Source organism: Sceloporus occidentalis, unplaced genomic scaffold, assembly GCF_023333645.1.
Source record: "Sceloporus occidentalis isolate IW3139 unplaced genomic scaffold, rSceOcc1.0.p SCAF_1, whole genome shotgun sequence".
Taxonomy (NCBI): Eukaryota; Metazoa; Chordata; class Lepidosauria; order Squamata; family Phrynosomatidae; genus Sceloporus; species Sceloporus occidentalis.
In genome coordinates, this window is record NW_028316981.1 from 275811898 (window position 1) to 275831393 (window position 19496).

Below are 19496 nucleotides of genomic sequence, written 5' to 3' on the forward strand. Positions count from 1 at the left end.
CTGGGCTCCCTGGGGGTCTTTCCTCCGCCAAATCTCTCTCTCCGGAGGGAGGTCTTGTGGAGGAAGGGCCCCTAAGGGAGCCCAGGGCCTGGCGGGCCGGCGTCCTGGGCTCCCTGGGGGTCTTTCCTCCACCAAACCTCTCTCTCTGGAGGGAGGTTTGGCGGAGGAAGGGCCCCTGAGGGGGAGGCCTCCAGCGCTGGCGCCCCCAGCCGGTTCTTTTGCCGGCCTCTGACAGGGCCTGGGGCTCCTTCTGGGGCCAGCAGAGAGGGGGAGGCCTCCAGCGCTGGCGACCCCAGCCGGCCTCTGATGGGGCCTGGGGCCCCCTCAGGGGCCGGCAGAGAGGGGGAGGCCTCCAGCGCTGGCGCCCCCAGCCGACTCTTTTGCCGGCCTGTGATGGGGCCTGGGGCCCCCTCAGGGTCCGACAGAGAGGAGGATGCCTCCAGCGCTGGCACCCCCAGCTGTTTCTTTTGCCGACCTCTGACGAGGCCTGGGGCACCCTCAGGGGCCAGCAGAGAGGGGAAGGCCTCCAGCGCTGGTGCCCCCAGCCGGCTCTTTTGCCGGCCTCTGACAGGGCCTGGGGCCCCCTCAGGGGCCAGCAGAGAGGGGGAGGCCTCCAGCGCTGGCACCCCCAGCCAGCCTCTGACAGGGCCTGGGGCCCACTCAGGGGTTGGCAGAGAGGGGGAGGCTTCCAGCGCTGGCGCCCCCAGATGGCTCTTTTGCCGGCGTCTGACGGGGCCTGGGGCCCCATCAGGGGCCGGCAAAGAGAGGGAGGCCTCCAGCGCTGGCCCCGCCCCCGGAGGGTGGAAGCTCCACCCTGGCACACAGCCCCGCCCCCCGGAGGGTGGAAGCTCCCCCCCGCTTCGGCCCCCCAGTTGTCTGAGGGACAGCAACCCAGCCCCCAGCTCAAAAAGGTTGCCTACCCCTGATCTGGAGTGTCCAAGAAAAACCTTGAAATCACTATGAATTGCAAGCGTATTGAAGTTTTACTGCAGTAACAGTAAAAGTAACACCGCAGTTAACGTTACAGTAACAACATTGTAATGTATAAACAGTTCAGTCCTCTGAAAATGTAAAGAAATCAGTGACCCTTTTCTGCTTTCCCGACGATTGTTGTTTCTTAGCAGCCAAATCTCGCCATCTTTGCAGCATCATAATGTCGACCCCCATATCTTCTTCTTGTTGCTCAATGTACTTCATTACGATTTCTAGAGCCCTAACCCCATCGCCATGCGAGATTGTGAGAGGTTCAACAGATGATGCTTACTCATCAATTTCTATTTCGTTGCCAACGCTATTGACAAGAGCGACAATTTCATCATCAGTAATTTCATACTGATCGTCTTCGTTCATCCAGCTGTCAACCTCTTGCAAAGACACATCCTCACACCCAGGGATACAGTGTGCTAAGGATAGAATGCTTTCTTCATCTTCATCTGTGCTTTCCATCATTTCATCATCATCTTCATTTTTGCATTAGCAACTTATTCCAAGATCTGGCAATTGTTGGAGCCCTAACGTCACTCCAAGCCCTTGCAACCCAATAAGCAACATGCTTTACACTGATGTGTTTCAATCTTTCAATCATGTCTTGCCCTTCTTCAGTTTCTTCTATCAGTGTCGACAGTAGCTTCCTGCAATGGTTCCTTTTTAGTGTTTCCAAAATGCCCTGATCCATTGGTTGGCATGTTGCGGTGACATTAGGTGGCAGAAACATAGCCTTAATGTTCCCATCTTAAAGCTCCTCTGCATCAGGGTGCGCCGGGGCGTTCTCTAGCAACAAAACTGCTTTTGGGGGGCGGTCATTGTCTTTCAAAAATTTCTCCGTGGAAGGAACGAATGCCTTAAAAAACCAATCTTTGAAAATTTCTGTGCTCTTCCATGCACTTTTTTTACTGTAGTACTTCACAGGAAGAGTGTTTTTTGAAAAATTTTTCAAGGCTCTTGGATTTTTGGACTTCCTGACGCCCCAAGGCAACCCTAGTACGTCACCAGGACATGCTTAATGGCCCATCTGTACAGGGCCTATGTTATAGCTAACTAGGGCTGGAATTAGATTAATAGCTCGTGGTCAAGTCACTTTTCTTGACCTTATGCAGTAGATGTACTTCGATAAGGCATGGACTTTAAAACATATTTGATAATTGTAATATATTTTAATTGAAATGATTCTAGTAATATATGTTCAAATATGCATTGTTTAATGTTGCTAATATTCTTGCTTTCTTTAATATTGCTAATAATAAATGACTTATGAAAATGAGAGATCAAGCCATCTATATTTGAAATTGCTAACAATAGAACTGATACTGTATTATCCTAGGAATTTCACGTGGTCCTAGCCCTGTCACCCTTGGAAACCAGGACACATTGCCCGTTGCAGTGGCCCTGACTGAGTCTGTTAATGCCTACTTCAAAGGAGCAGATCCCACAAAGTTAGTAAAACAATTATTTATTTGGAGTTTTATGTCTTGCATTGAATAAAAAGGTTAGACTTTTTATTCTGGGGGAAAATGTGAAGCTTCAGCTATTCCTGGTACATTTGGACAAATATATTACTGATGAAAATATTAATATTTTTAAGACAATTGTATTATGAGCTTGCACAAATGTCCCTGCATCAGCCCTTTTATGCCATTCTATCTGCCCTTCCATTTGTATTTTTAAAAAATCTTTGTTCGAACAAACTACTGCAAAGTGCATTTTATTTATTTATTTAAAATAAACTGGATCCCAAGAAAAATGCATGAAAAACTTTTGACAGATACTCACCTCCCCAGTTCTTCATCTCTCAGCAGCTGTGCCACCCAAAAATAACCATAAATGAGGAGAATCTATTGAATTGGATGTGAACTGCTGTGAGTGGGTGGATGAGAAGAATTCCTGAAAACAGCCAAAGTAACTTCCATTAAGTGGAGCACCACTCACTGAAGTTGTTTGCACTTGATTTTTCTCCAGCACACTCTGCTCTAGCACACCCCATTTACCCCATTTAGCAGGGTCCTTAAATCTTAGAAGAGACTTTTACAGAGGGTATTTTGATAGAGGAGAGGAGGTGGGAAGTCCATTTCTGTTCGTCTTTTACTTTGTATTTTTGTCAGGACCCAGCACCATTTTATACATTTTTCTGTACATATTTTCATAGTACAGTGAGCCCTTGGTGTGTGCTGGGATTTTGTTCCAGCCCCCCCCCCCCCCCTGAGAATACTCAAATCCATGGATACTCAAGTCCCATTAAATACAGTGATACAATAAGATGGTGTCCTTTGTATAAAGTGGCAACATCAAGCCTTGCTTTTTGGAATTTATATATTTTACAAATATTTTCAAGATGTGGATACTTGAACCCATAGATAAAAAAATCTGCAGATATGGAGGGCTGACTGCATTTTACATAAAAGATTTTTTAAAATTAACATGTCTTAGGCGAAAGATGTACAAGACCAGACCATTCAGTATGGGTTATACTTTCAGAACTCAGAAAGAGAGAAGTGTCATGTGAATGAAAACATGCGTTTTAAACAGACATTCCTAACCTCCAGCTGATATTTTTCCCTTACTGTTCAGTATCTATTTTCTATTTTTTTTTTCAGTTTAATCCTTTTCTGATACTTTTCTGTCATAATATACTAAATTCATAGATATACACGCACAGACATACTTTAAAAATCTTTCCTACATACTTTTCCTTTATTTTCCTTTATAATGAATCCTACTGAGAAGTAAAAAAAAAAAGAACAAACACTAAAATATTTTTTTTTTACTAAAAACAGATATTGAGGAATTGCCTGTTTAAATGGTGCATATATTTAAAAACAATACAGATTAAAACTATGCAAAATAGTCAATAGAAGTATAATTTTAAAAATATGCAAAAGGAACTTGTAGCACTTTTGAGACTAAGCAAAAGAAGTTGTAGCACAAGCCTTTGCAGACTTGGTCTACTTCCTCAGATACAAGTCTACAAAAGCTTAGTTAGTCTCAAAGGTGCTACAAAATCTCTTTACATACTGATATTCCAGACTGGTTTCTGATGTTCCATGGCTATGTCTCTGAATTTTATAATTATAAAAGTTATTTTAAAGCATTTTATGGTTGTCAGCTACAATCCCATTTGGTTTAAAAATCGAGCTTAATAAATTAAACATTAAGTAACATTGTTCTAAAGTTAAAATGTGTTCTCAATACCTAGTTTTACATTCTGTTTCCCATTTTTACAGAATGTAGCATAAATAATGTTTGTATTTTCATATCTTTCTTTAGATGTATTGTGAAGATCACTGGTGATATGACAGTCTCATTCCCAAGTGGGATTATTAAAGTATTCACCAGCAATCCATCTCCTGCTGTGCTCTGCTTCAGGGTAAAAAACACAAGCAAACTAGAGCAGATTCTTCCAAATACTCAACTTGTATACAGGTTTTGTATTTTTTTAAAAATCTAATCATGAACCATGTGCTTGTTGCATGAAAACTTCTATATGTGTTTTCTCACTGTGTAGCCCTGTCAATCCTGTAGAATATAGTTTGGTAAATACCATTGTCTATTTCCTTCTGTTCTTTTTCCCCCCAGCTCTGTTAAATCAGTCCTATTGTTACTTTAGATATGTTATAAACTTGCCAGTTTGCATTGAAGTTGAGCTATAACTAACCATCAAAGTAGTTATAAATCATACAAAGTTGTCTTAGAACCATGAGATTTGAAAAGAGAAATCTCTAACAATGAATAATTGCATTTCCTCCTGTGCAGAGTATAATTTATCCAAAGCAAGATACTGTTTCAAGACATTTACGTGCTGAACCAGTCTTGTAAGAATAAATGAGATATTATTATAAATGAGTACAGAATAATGGAAAATTGTCTTTAAATTACATGGAAAGGGATGTGAAGGATTTCTTTTAATTTGAATCTTTCTTACAATCAGTTCAACTGGACAGGTTCTTAAAATGGCCATCTAGCTTTATTATGCATTGATGCAATCAGCTTACTACTTCAAATGCCACAATGCAGTTTGCGTTGTCAGAAAGCATTCTTGCTGTTCATATAAATCAACACAGCAAATCACCGTACACATCACAAAAAATTGCCAGTAATAATGGTCTTCATATCATGGATTGAGAGTATTTCAGGTTAGCAATGTATAGTGGCCCCTTGGTATCTGATAGGATTTGGTTCCAGCCCCCACCTCCCGTGGATATCAAAATCTGTGAATGCTCAAGCACCATTATATAGAGTGGTGTTATAAAATGTTGTCTATTATACAAGTGGGCTCTTGTTATCTGCAAGCTTGCCGTCTGTGGATTTGAATTTGCATAGATGGCAAACCTGGTTGTTTTTAATGAAGGTACATGCATGTGACTGCACTAGCAGCCATGCACACAATGTGGCATCATAGTAAACACCAGGACTTATAAAGTCAAAGGCTTTCAAGGCTGGCATCCATAGTTTTTTGTGGATTTTTCAGGCTATGTGGCCATGTTCTAGCAGAGTTTCTTTCTGACGTTTCACCAGCATCTGTGGCTGGCATCTTCTGAAGATGCCAGCGTTCTCTGAAGATGCCAGCCACAGATGCTGGCGAAATGTCAGAAAGAAACTCTGTTAGAACATGGCCACATAGCCCGAAAAACCCACAAAAAACAACAGGACTTGTGTCCCACATTTTTTGTTATCTGCAAAGGGGGGTCCAGAAGGAATCCCCCATGGATACGAAACCTCAAGAACTTTATTTTTAGAAGTTTTAAATTGTTCTTAATCTTTTGTTTATTCTTAAACTTTCTATACAATTTTGATGAAGATTTATGCTACACATCAATGTTACATATTTTATGTATGTGCTTATATTAATAGACACTTCATTGTATTTATTTATTATTTATTTTTTTTGCTATGCACAATTGCAGTAGCCTATGTATGTAAGGAATAAAATTTTGGAATAGGAATAGGTAAGAGAACTTAAAAGTGGTGTTTTCATTCCTACGTTTTTGCACACAGTGATCCATCACAAAATGATTCCAATGCAAGGGATTTTTGGATGGACATGCAAGCTGTCACAGTCTACCTCAAGAAGCTCTCAGAACAGAATCCTTCTGCTTCTTATTATAATGTGGATGTCCTAAAGTATCAGGTAATAACTTTTTTTAATTTCAGCTTTAAAAAGCAACAACTAATGTTGGGAACTGAAGGGAAATGTTTACATACCTAGCCTGTTTCCTGTAAGAGAAGAGATGGTGTATCATTAGTAATATGGTTAGTTTTTACATCTTGGTGTCTCAGTTTGGTTTAAGTATGCTCTGTAGAAATCAGCATAAAATTTGAACTTTATTATCTTGCTTTTTTTGTGTATATCACCTGACAACCTAAGGCAACTTTATGAATATCATATGGTTTTCTTATACCATATAAATACAGCCTTACTTACTGGTTTCAAACAAAGGTGGTTAAAAATTAGATTTATTTATTTGCTCCTATTTCTACGTTTCATATGAAACATCTGTGAATGTTATCACCCTCAAAAAAATTAAAATAATAAGTTAAAGTAAAATAAGAAAGCGGGCAAGTAATAGATAAGATAATTAAACTGAAAGAATGGCAGTTTAAGAACTAAATACACTCTAGACCTGCTTAAATAAAACATCTTTAAAGATCAATAGGGATGATGACAGGCAGATTTCCTTGGGTAGTTAACTACCACACTGAATTCCATAGTGAACTCCACAGCTTGGCCACTGCAGCAGGGAAAGTGCTTTAGTCTGTTCAAGCCCTCTCCACCTGAGTCAGGATGTATAAAATCCCATTCAAGTGGGATGTGCGTTGAGGCAGGGTGGGGAATCTGTAGCCCTCCAGATGATGTTAGACTCCCAGCCACCTCTCTCACATGGCCAGTTGTCAGGGATGATGGTAGTTGTCATCCAGTACCTTGATGGCCACAAATTCCCACCGCTGTATTTAGAATTTCAAAAATAATGACTGGCAATTTTAATTGAGCCTGAAAATGAATCAGAGCCAGTAAACTTGTAAAAAGAATTGTATGAAAAGAAAAGAAAGGCATCATATTTTCCATGAACCCAGCCCCTGAACCATTTCTGGGCAGTAACTTGCCCAGAAGCATTTTCTGAAACCTACGCTTAAGAATGAATAGCAATAATTGTGTCTCCCCTCCCCCCCCCCCTCATATGACAAAGTGATCCAAAAAGATATCACTGTTAGTGGTATCAAAACCTGCTTTAAAACAGCAGAATTAACAGGGGTGCAGCCTGTCTGTTCAGTTCTGGCTCACATTATTCATTTGGGCAACCAAAGCAGTCTCATTCCCATTAAAAACAGCTTGACTGTTTATACCAATTGATTGTTCATACTTCTTTGCTCATTGGTTTCCAAGGAAGGTATCTGTTATGTATAATTTAAAACCCTCATATTTTAGAATTTTCTATCTTTTCAGTTCTCAACTGCCTGTTCCCAAGCACAGCAATTTACAATCCTCTGTGTAGCTAATGCAAGCATGAGTAACTTTTCATACTGATGCCCATTATATTTTCTTGTTCAGGAAAAAAAAAACTTTTGTTTTGCTAGACTAAACCAAATACCACTGGGCTTTTTATAGTGTAAAAATAATTTACTGTGATGGAAACTGACCTATGAATTTCCACTATGTTGAATGTTGGTTTGTTTTCAAAGGTATCTTCAAATGGCATCCAGTCTACACCTTTGAATCTTGCCACATACTGGAAGTGCAATGCAAACACTACTGATGTAAGAGTTGATTACAAATACAACCCAGCATCTATGGCAGTGCCAAGTATGCTGTCTAATATACAGGTCATGGTACCAGTTGATGGAGGTGTAATGAATATGCAATCACTTCCTCCAGCAAAATGGTAAGTTTTTACTGTTTAATATTCTGTGACATTCTTTCCATTATATTTGTTATACTGTCTTCTTAAAACTTTTGTGAAAAACAATCTTAGCCTTTACTGTTTTGAACTTTAAACCCACACTTCTACTTTTAGATATTCATGCTCTATGTTACCTAAGAGGTAATAGACAGACAGTGAAATAGAGAGCCTAGTTCTATCTGTAATACAGTTCTTGAATAAACTGACATAATTTTCAAAGACTTACGTCTACTTCCTCAAACGCCAAATTCATCTGAGGAAGTAGACTTAAGTCTGCAAAAGCTCATGCTGCCAACTTCTTTTTTTCAGTTAGTATCAAAGGTGCTACAAGATCTCTCTACAGATGAACACGGCTATATCTTTAAACAATTACCAAAATATTTAGAACCAGATATTTCTGAAGAAGAACTGCAGCCTTTAACTGTTCTGGCCAGTATGTAGTACCTTTCTGGGGGGGAAAAAAGAACATTAAGGCTAACATGGCAGGGGGGGGGGCACTTTGCTTGCTTTGAACAATAAGAAACCTTTTTTGTTAGAACTGAAACTGGACATGACTTTATTAGTTTCAATTGAAGAGGCCTGGCCAAGGATCGGTACTGGCCAATTTGCATGCCAACTGAGGGAAACCAAATCCACGAGGGCAAACTTTATTTTGCCATGACACCTGGCAAGTGGCACAGGGAAAAATCTATATTAAAGAAAGAAATCAAAGACAACTCATTTGGTCTGGATTATCAGACCTCAAGCCACAAAACCCATCTTGCTAAGTGAGCCTATAGCTTTGATTCTTCTTACCACTTCTTCTTAATATTACTGATCAATAGGAATAGTCTACTAACTGTCATCAGAACTGTTAGAATTGGCGTGGTCCTCACCCATATGTCTTATATCAGACAATTGTAAAAAGAAGTCTGATAGTTTCAGTTCATATTCAAGGTGGAGAGCAGGCAGTTTAAGAGCACTATAAATGTGTTGAGGCTGAATGACCCTCAACATGGGAACTGACAGCTCCCTCCTATAGCCTTATAAAATATGACTTATTGACTAATGTTACTAAGTTCTTTGTTAGATTTTTATCCTATCCATTCACCTGAAAGGAAGAGACAAAAAGAGGATAGGAGGCAAGCCTTGCTTGGTAACTTTTATTCAAGAGTTCAGTTACCTGGTAATACGCCAATATATTTGCCGGCATATTTTCTAAACCTGAAAGGTTTGGGAGGAGTCCAAATATCTTTTATTGGGCTTTCAACATCTTCGTGGTAACACATTTTAGTCTACAGTCAAATACATGGAAAGAAATTGCACAGAACTTTTGAATCCTTAGAAGTGTGCTCTTAGCTGTTTTGAGAGATCACAAAGGAAGTGGATTTAGTATAACAGTATTTCTGAATAACTGCATTATACTGTAGTAACCACCCCTTTTCATTTAGGAATTCAGAACAGATGAAAGCATTTTGGAAATTATCAGGTATTTCAGAAAAATCAGAAAATGGAGGTAAGAATGGATATTTAAACTATTATGTTTAAGAAAAAATAATTCAATCATTTGTTTCAATTTGAGGAGTAACCAGCAAAAAAATAAAGCACATTTAGTTTCTCATCTTGTCAGCTATATTAAAAACTAATCAACACTGCTATAGAGGGGCCTTCATATGGAAGAAATAGCCAGCAATATGAATAATACTCATTTATATTTCTAAGCTGCTTTTCTTCTCAAAATTCATTTTTACTATTTTTCTTCTCATTTAATCAACAACCTTTTTTTAAACACTTTGAATAATATGTAAGGCTCTTGCTTTAGTCATAAAAAGAACAAAACATGAAAAGGAAGTATAAACTGTTTGATTTGCTGAGAATTGTGGTTTTGTCATCCTACCCCCACCATCAGATGAACTCTTAACAGCAGAAGAAAATTGAGATACATTTATGCTTTCATCTCCTTTGCAACTTTATGCTATAGGAGCAATGCCTTTAGTATATTGAAATTAGATCTCTCTAGTCATTCTGAACGAGGACCCAATATTTATTTGTACCTTATAGCTATTAAATCAAGATATGTCCTTTATACAGTTTTATAGTGTGTGTTCTGTGTGTCTTAAGTAGGGTTTTGTTTGTCACCTTGAATATTTTATTAAATAGCAAAATCTAATTGATAAATAATATCACACACTATCTGTATATCACTTCCAGTGTGTATAAGCAAATTTAGAGAGTTTAGAAAGCAAACACTTAGCTTAAAAAAGGTGATAATTATGTGGGAGGAAGCTAATAAAATGGCGCTGTCCAGTGCCACTGTAAAGAGTGAGGAGATCTTGGAAGAGGGCAAAAGGTTTTGCAGAAGCATTACTTTCCAGAGTACATAACCTCTTTCCTGATGTTACTGTCCACTGTTTGGTCTGCTGTTTGTACTTACTTTTTTAATTCACTGCAATACATGTAACTAGATTACTAGATTATCAAGATATCCTCCAAATTTTTGTCCACTTTTACAAAATTCCTGATTGTTCTTTAGCATATATGTGTTCTCCTCGTTTTTCATTTGAACAGGTTCTGGTTCCCTCAGAGCGAAATTTGACCTTTCACAAGGGCCCAGTAAACCAGCAACACTTGCAGTGCAATTTATCAGTGAAGGAAGCACTCTTTCAGGAGTAGATGTTGAACTTGTAGGCACTGGCTATCGGCTTTCCCTAATTAAGAAGAGGTTTGCCACTGGTAAGATAACAAATCATAAACCAGTTTGTACTCATATCACATTCAGACATGTTTGTCAAATGTACGTTGTATCATACAGTAGAGTCTTGATTGTCCAACATAAACGGGCGGGCTGATAGTTGGATAGCCGAAAATGTTGGATAATCTAGAGGGTGTGTTTGGGGGCCTGGCTGTGCCCTTCGTCTTCCCCGTTGCCATGCTTTGGCCCTTGTTTTGGGGCCTGGAGGTACTCGTCCTGCTCGCTGCCGCCACCGTCACACTTGGGGCCGTGTTTTGGGGCAAGGCTTCACTCCTTCTCTCCTTGCCAGTCATGTTCGCCATGTTTGGATGCATATCTGGGGGTGCGGAAATGCCTAGAGCCATGTCCCCAAGCAGCCACAACATCGGACAATCTGGAATGTCAGATCACTGAAGGACGGGTAATCGAGACTCTACTGTACATGCAAAGGGAAGATGCTTAGAATCATAGAATTGTAGAGTTGGAAGAGACCACAAGGGCCATCCAGTCCAACCCCCTGCCATGCAGGAAATCTTAATCAAAGCATCCCTGACAAATGACCATCCAGCCTCTACTTAAAGACCTCCAAAGAAGGAGACTCCACCACACTCTGAGGGAGTGTGTTCCACTGTTGAACAGCCCTTACTGTCAGGAAGTTCCTCCTAATGTTGAGGTGGAATCTCTTTTCCTGTAGCTTGCATCCATCGTCTATAATGTCAAGGTTCTTTTGTGGTAGACACAGCCAAGGAAGTTTCAGTATTCCCTGACATGTGTCTGTTGCATGTAGAGACATATTTATTACCCTTTGCAGTTGCTGTTTTCATTATCATCATATTTACCTGGTGGCGCAGTGGTTAAATGCCTGTACTGCAGCCATTCACTCAAAACCACAAGGTTGCGAGTTCAAGACCAGCAAAAGGGCCCAAGCTCGACTCAGGCTTGCATCCTTCCGAGGTCACTAAAATGAGTACCCAGACTGTTGGGGGCAAATTAGCTTACTTGCTAATTAGCTTACTTGCTGTTCACCGCTATGATCTTAGGAATAGCGGTATATAAATAAAAAAATTACTTATATCCCACCTTTTTCTTCAGAACTGAGATTCAGTGTTCTTACAAAATTACAACAAATATAGTTAACACAGAGAAGATTATCATTAATTGCCTATATTGTTAAAAACAATCTAAAACATTATTTAGAATAACAAAAATAAAAGCAGTTTAGGAGGACCTAAGCAGAGCCGTGTAGCATAGGGGGGATTGGAGATGTCTCATCCACAGGGTCACCATGAGTCAGGGTCAACTCGAGGACAGTTAACAACAGCAACATTGCAGAATGTATGAAAGAACCTTCAGTGTTGTGTACTAATTTATTAGCATTGCAGTGGAGTATTCCTGGATACACAGTACAAACATTAACAAATGAGTCTATAATTGGGGGGCTGGCTTTTGTGACTAAACCAAATTTTAAGGCTGCCTACCTCCGTTACTAGTCTTGTTCATTTGGCCTCTGTGTGACCAAGGAAGTTTCCTGCCATCATTTGATATAGCAGAGGATGGCAAAGGACTTGGCAGTTTGGTCCTACATGTCCAAAGCATTCCAGGTACCTCAGCCATACAGCAGATTCCCTTTGAAATTCTGGAGGGGAGACGCATCACTACTTAACTTTTGAGATGAGCCCACTATACTTCTGCAGTTCACATTCACCAAAGGGCAGTGGCACACTTCCCTTGTTGAGGTGAAAATGTGGAAACCTGATTAAAAATGCAGCCTTACCTATTCTTACCCTTAAATATAATTTATACAAACAGTATAATAGTAAGTAACAGTAATCAGTTTGACTGTTTTAACGTCTAATGTGTTACTGAAAAGGTATTAACTACATATGTTTTTTGTGTCTTTTAGGGCGATATATGGCAGATTGTTGAAGAGCCTATGAAGAAAAATAGTTTTCTCAAAGAATAGAAATTCATTCTTTTACTACCTTTCCAACACTATTTTAACATGCATTAATTTTTGAAAATATGTTGCTTAGTTTTTATACCCAACAAAAATGCACTTTTAAAAACAAGTGATTTAAAAATACTTTATTTTATAATAGCACTGAAGCAAACTCCAACACTATAGAAGACCGCCTACAATACTGGGAAACAAGATTATTCAGATATTTAGTACTCTTGTAGCAGAGCCAAAACAGAAGTAATTTGCTGTATTTAAGACGTGAGGTGCTTTGTGAATCTATAGACAACTGTAACATATATTTAGCTTTCTATAAATACTGAAGTGTAATTTTTTTCCAGTTTCCATTATTGCCATTCCATATACAAAAAAGTGGCAAAGTAATTTTTTGTCTTCTCTATTTATGTGCCATATCTTGCTATGGATATGTATAAAAATAACTTGATCTCCATATACCATATATAATTAAATGTACATTTTTATATAAAAGATGGTTTTAAAAATGTAAAGTGCAATTTTTAAATGCAACAAACAACAGAGATATCTACTTCTGCCATTAGTTGGCTTTATGGGAGTTGTAATTTTAATTAATGCTGTAGATTTAATTTATTTTTATATTGAATGTGTAACTTTTGTGCCTTTTTAAAACTGTGCCTGCCAAACTGTGTATGTGCCTCTCATTTATTTCTGCAGTTTCAAGATCTTCCACTCAGAAAATATTTTTCTCTTTAGCATGTACAGCTCCATAAATCCCTGGCAAGGATTTAGTAAGGGAAGCTCACAATAACTACAAAACAGTCTTTTAAAATATTAAATGACTTCCTTTGGGGGTTAATTGCAATAAACACAGCCACTGTAAAGGGAAGTGCTTTGCTTTGATAAAATCACAAGAAAAACTTTTTATTAAAATTTAACTGCAGTATCACCAAAGATGTGCAAAATGAAGGTATATTAAATTGTAAAACAATAATTTGTAAAACAACATTTGTAGAATTTTCTTTTGCTATCTGTAATTTCTAGTGCTTTCAAACGTATAACATGAATGTAAGAGTTGTTTCTGATGAGTAACATCTTTTAAAGATTTTGGGAATCACATTAATTTTTAATAACACTGATGGATTAATGATTTGAATGTTTGGATTAATCTCTAATGTCTTTGTCACATTTTAAAGATAGTGGCAAACTGTGACTCTAAAGAACAAATGATGGCCCATTGGAATAATTTATAATACGAATTACCATTTTTAGAGCTTGTTGTGTATTCTGTTAGGACCTCATGAAACACTGAAAATCAAAAGTTCTGAGGGTTGTTAAATTCTATAACCAGCAATTATACAAAGATGAGATCTCTGAATTCCAGTGTCTATGTAAAGCATACAATAAAAGTAATAATTAATTATAAGATCTTTCTAGAATCAGTAATGAATTTTATCAATCAGCTTTATATATAGAATTTATATATAATCCCTTTAAGCAGTTGACGAATGTTAACATAATAGAAAGGCTGTTTTATGTTATATGACATAATATTTATTTATTTTAAAAGAATGTATCGGTTTGAATATTTTCTGGCCCACTTTTGTGAGACCATATGTTCCATAAGAAAGTAAATTTAATTGAAATAAATATTTGGAGCAGGGATATGGGCTTACCCTTAAAAGACTAAGTAGCTGGTTATTTTATTTTATTTCTTTTTTTTTTAAAGCAAAATCAAAGTTTTGACACTACTTCAAGCAGCTGTGTAGTTGCTCTGATCAATATAGCATCATTTGCTTTGTAACTGGGGACAGAGTGGCTTATCAAAACTGTGCTTCATCTGACATAGTCATTCCTGGAGGTATTCTTGGGGACAAGTTGACTACCCCTTTTGGCCAGTAGCAGCAAAGCTTTTTTGTTGTTGTTGCTTTTAGTGGCAAACTCATCCCTCCACCACAAATTCTTCAAGATCATGCTCCACCATCCCCAAACATTTTAATCCAATCTGGGTGACTTTTTTCCTAAAATGCACCCAAAACTAAAAAAAATTCTAGGCTATATACTTCAGTCCAGTACCACCTTATACATGAATAACTGATTGTAGTATTGCAGTTAAAATATTATTTTACTTTTTCTTGTTTTTATTGTCTTACACAGATCTTAACTAGATTTCATTCAACAGTATATATTGGATTTACATATTCTAAAAATTTAGTCTTAACTGAATTATTACTAGAACCTCTAAAAGACTGGCATTTCAAATGGTACAGTTTTTACTGGAATCTTAATTGTAATCTGCTAATGCAGTCAAAACTGTGTGGACAGTTTAATACCTTACTATTGAACATTTGATCTACTTTATTCAATGTAATCATGTATTATTTCTAAAATAGTGCAAAAGCTAATTTTCAGCACTTTTATCTAGCCTTCATACCAAGTGTTCTCAAATATACATTTACAAAGGGTGCAGGTTACAATTTTGAAGCCATACAATTTTATATAGAATTTTTGTAAAGAAATTTTTAAAAACTGTATAAAAATACATCTATCTGAAGAAAATTGCATGTTGCAAGCTGGATCTTGCTTGTTTATAAAATGATCATCTGTGTAGCTGCCTCCTGAGAGAATGTGTAACCCAACTTTAAAGGTCTGAGGTTTCTATGAACTGTAAATTAGAGCAATATAAATCTTAGAAAAAATGTAAATATCTCTGATCTTTCACAAAATGTAAAATAAAAATGCACCCTATAATAAACGTGTAATATATAACTTATAAGTTGACTCTTGCAATTTTATTACTGGTACCCTTGAACATCAGAAAGGACTAAGATACAGTCTTCTCACATAAAAATTACTGGTTTTCTGAGCAATGGAAAATACGTTTGATCAAATGTTTAGTAAAGCACGTAGTAAAGTTATTTTAGGTGGGGACGAAGTTCTCTAACAGCCTCCTCCAGGCAAACGTTCTTACCTTCTATGGAGGCCTATCAGACAGAATTATACAGGATCTTCCTATCATTGTTTACTAAAACTAATTAACTAGCTAAATGAAACCTGAAGCTTGTAGAAGGAAGGAGAAGATTTAAACTAGACTTAGGCCTGTTACAGACAGCCAAAATAAAGCTGCTTCGAGTCACAGTGGAGGTATGGTGTTTCAATGATGCATGTGTCCTAAGAGTCCAGAAGCCACACCAAAGCCACACTCCAGTCCTGTCTCCTCCCCCCCCTTACATCTACATGTGCCTGCCCCATGTGATGTAGTATATGAATAAAAACATTTGTTTTTTGTATTTGCGTATTTTCTTTTAACGCATTTATGTAGACTCATATTTTTACATTTTATAAGGAAATAACATCGTTCAAATTAGAATATTTTTATTTCAATGCAATACCCAACTCAACACAATGTTTAGACTTGATGTGAGGTATGTGTTTGTTTCTGAGTGCAAAGTTCACTAAAACCAAGAAGTAATATAAGAGCAACTCTCATTTCTTTGGTCATGTCAAGTCTTGCTTGATATTTACTCTTCATAGCAGCTAGAGCTGAGAATCCACTCTCACAAAGATAAGTACACTTATCCCTCCATATTTGCTATCCCTCCATATATGTTATCTCTAGGAATATCTAGGTCCTCCAGTGCAACTCTTTGGTCAACTTTAAACGTTGCACGGAAAGACCTACAGATTCCTAGAGAAAACTCCACTACGCATTTGTAGCCCCTCCAGTGCAGTTCTATGGTCAGTGTCTGTTGGACGTTGACCACAGAGTTGCACTGGAGGACCTAGAGAGCAGTCCTCTCAGGTAAAAACATGGTGTTTTTGTTATTTGTGGTTTTTCCATATCAATGGGGGTCTTGTGCCCCTAACCTTAGTGAATATGATAGTGAATATGAAGGGACAAGTGTAGTTGTAAATAATATGCATACTTTCATAGCCGACATTTTCACTTAATGTTGGGTATTTTTGTTGAACACTAAGTATAAAGGTAAAGAGTCCTCATCTAAGATAAGTTACATCTCTCAGATGTGCTAGAATAGATTACTACTGTATGTGCAGGGAGTTTATGGAAACTCATGAAATAAAGGACTGTCCCATGTACAATACAAAAAATATAGAAGAGTTTGTAAGGTAGTTCCATATGCTACTGATGCTACACCAAGGACTAAAAAGAAAATTATCCTAGTTAAGGTGACGTCATTCCAGGTTCTCACTGAAAGTGGCCAGCTATTTGTAGAGCAGGGAGAATCCAAAATGAATGCTTAGGACTGTTTCCTCCTTCCCTCTTTTCCCATACATGGAAATGGGGAAAAAGAAAGTATGAAGCAGACTGGTACAGAGCTCTGCAAAGGCAAAATCCACACTAATGATATCTACTAAGTAACTAAGATTTTCTCTGGCAAGTTGGGAATCCAAAACAGAAGTAGGAGGAAGGAGAAGATTAAAAAGAGGTCACTATCACATGCCTCCAATTTTAATATAATTCATGTTTGGTCCGTCATGATGAACCAAACAACACCGTAACACTTTTCCACCCAAGATGAGATGGGTTTTATATGGGATGGGTATTATGGTTTTAATGTTTGTAATTTTATATTGTTTTAGCTGACGTTTTAATTGTTTTATGGCACTATGTTTTTAGAATTGTTATAGTGAGCCGCCTTGGGCCTGTTTGGGGAGAAAGGGGGGTAGAAATAAATACAAACAAATAAATAATAAAACAAACACACCAGAAATCTCAAGATACCTTACTCCCTAAACATAATTCAGCCTTATTAGGACACCTGGCTTTTTTAGAATAATATTTCTGTTTATTATAAAATACATTCCTTGCTCCACTGAACAGTCACCATCACCTGCTCCCCTACTCAAATTCTTCCAAGTTCTTTTGATTCCAGAAGAATAGAAAGGAAAGGGTTAACTTGGGAAGGACAGTGAACTTTGCTCCAACCCTCTCCCAAACTGACACCAAATACAGACACAAGCCCCAGACTCCCTACTACACCTTGACACTTTCTTCTCTCCTCTCTCAATCACTGCCATGCAATCTGAATGCTGAAAAATCTTTCCAAGCACCTTTCCTCTCTGGAGGGTCAGCTAATCAACACCTGAGGTTGGTGCCCCCTTTGAGAGACTGTCACACCTGGAGGGGATTGGGAACTTGGGCTTTCGGGTATATCATCTTAATCTACAAGAGCATATCCTCCAGTATTTCACAATTAAAAAGCAGGACACATGTGACCAAGCAACATCAGAGCGTACTCATGATAGCAAAAGTTAACAATGAGGAAGCCCACAGAAACTAGTCATTCCCACTTATCTCTTTATTTGCTTCCTGCACTGATTCCTGAAACCGGTTCAGCAAACAGTGTGGTTCCCACTGTGTGCCGATTTCAAGAACTGGTGCAGGGAGCAACAGCCATGGCTTCCCCGCCATGTCTCCTTCCATCCTTCCTGGTCATACCAGGGGTGAAGGAGAGGCTGGGAGGACCGAGGACAGAGCATGGAGGTATGGTCGGGAAAGCCGCTGCCAGTGGGAACCAAGGCAGATTCAAATCTGATTCGATTCCACTTGGTTCCCACTTGGGCAGAATCGATTTATTTCCAAATAAATTGATTCAGCCCAAAAAACACCCCATTTTACCAGCATCTTTTTGACGTAGGTTAAATGGGTAAATATGGATTAAAACCATGCCCTCCCTTTCCGAATCACTTCAGGAATTTGAATTAAGTGGGAACCATCGTGGTTTACGCTGGATTGAGATCCGGTTTAAAATGTAGTAGGAACAATCCCTAGGAGAGGCTGCAGTATTTTGCTTTTGCCTACAGGGAAGATTCTGTTCTGTTACCCCAAATGCTGGGGTCCTGGGAGGGCACCCACAATTGTATTCAGCAGTGGAATGAGTGGCTTAACAGGAAGCAGTGAGAGGGCTTCAGGTAACATTTTAAAAGCCGGGGGTCTACCCTATGTATGACATTTCCAACCAAAAACTCTAGACTGCAGATTCCAAATTAATTTACAGCAGCAAAGGGAAATCAACTTTCACTCAAAGTCACTTACTCACACACACATGTGCAAGCACTAACTGTAAAGGTGGTAACCAATAGTGATTTTGGAGGGTTTAGCAGAGGGTGATGCTTTACCGGATTCAGACATGGAGTTCTGATCAGGGGATGCGGTGAATGAGTCTGGCTCCAGCACACAGCCTGGACTTGGGGGGGGGGGGGCTGCGTGTGCTGAGGAGTCAAGGGAGAAATGGACAGGGAACTTGACCAAGACCAAATTGGGACTGCCCCATATGGGCCTATTTATAGGAAGAAACATGTCCTGGGGTAGTTTCTCCAGAGCTTGAATGGATTTTTCCATGTGGAAGAATGGTCTGAAGTGTGTGGAAATGGCCGGACAATCCATTCAGATGTCTCACACAAAGGTGTCATCTCTAGAGGGAAGGGCCCTTTGACTCTCAACCTTTTGGCAACTACCCAACGTATCGCCCGCCATCACACTGCAGTGCAAAGGGATTAGGAGATTTCAGCCTCCTATCAGTTATCAATGCATGCTTCTTTGGCCAGGCTCCAAATGGAGGGCGCTTTGGGATTCCTCCTGGAGAGAGAACTGGAAAGGAGGACATGCCCAAAGAAAAGCTAGAAACACTCCTATCAGTATCAATGCTTGCTTCTTGGCCAGGCTCCAAATGGAGGGTGTTTGGGGATTCCTCCTGGAGAGAAGGCTGGAAAGGAGGACATGCCCAAAGAAAAGCTAGAAGCACTCCTCTCAGAATCAGTGGATGCTTCTTGGCCCTGCTCCAGATGGAGGGCATTTGGGGCATTCCTCCTGAGGGGCTGGCAAGGAGGCCCTGCCTGCTGACCGTGGGCCTCTGCTGCCTGGGGGGGGGGGGGGGGCGAGGGGCTTCTCCTGCCCAGAGGGGGCGCTGGCCTGGCTCTGGCTCCAGCTGCCAGAAGCAGA

At 39.1% G+C, this 19496-nt stretch overlaps 1 protein-coding gene across 1 annotated transcript in view; it reads left to right on the top strand.

The window, feature by feature from the left end:
• Nucleotides 1-15293, top strand: part of FCHO2 (FCH and mu domain containing endocytic adaptor 2) — a 110140-nt gene extending 94847 nt beyond the window's left edge. Inside the window, exons 21-27 of the mRNA XM_089494111.1 lie at nucleotides 2321-2432; nucleotides 4261-4416; nucleotides 5989-6121; nucleotides 7672-7871; nucleotides 9320-9384; nucleotides 10437-10601; nucleotides 12503-15293. Coding sequence (XP_089350237.1) covers nucleotides 2321-2432; nucleotides 4261-4416; nucleotides 5989-6121; nucleotides 7672-7871; nucleotides 9320-9384; nucleotides 10437-10601; nucleotides 12503-12525 — 854 coding nt within the window. The 3' untranslated portion in view covers nucleotides 12526-15293. The remainder of the gene's footprint in view (nucleotides 1-2320; nucleotides 2433-4260; nucleotides 4417-5988; nucleotides 6122-7671; nucleotides 7872-9319; nucleotides 9385-10436; nucleotides 10602-12502) is intronic.
• Nucleotides 15294-19496: the final 4203 nt, after the last annotated feature.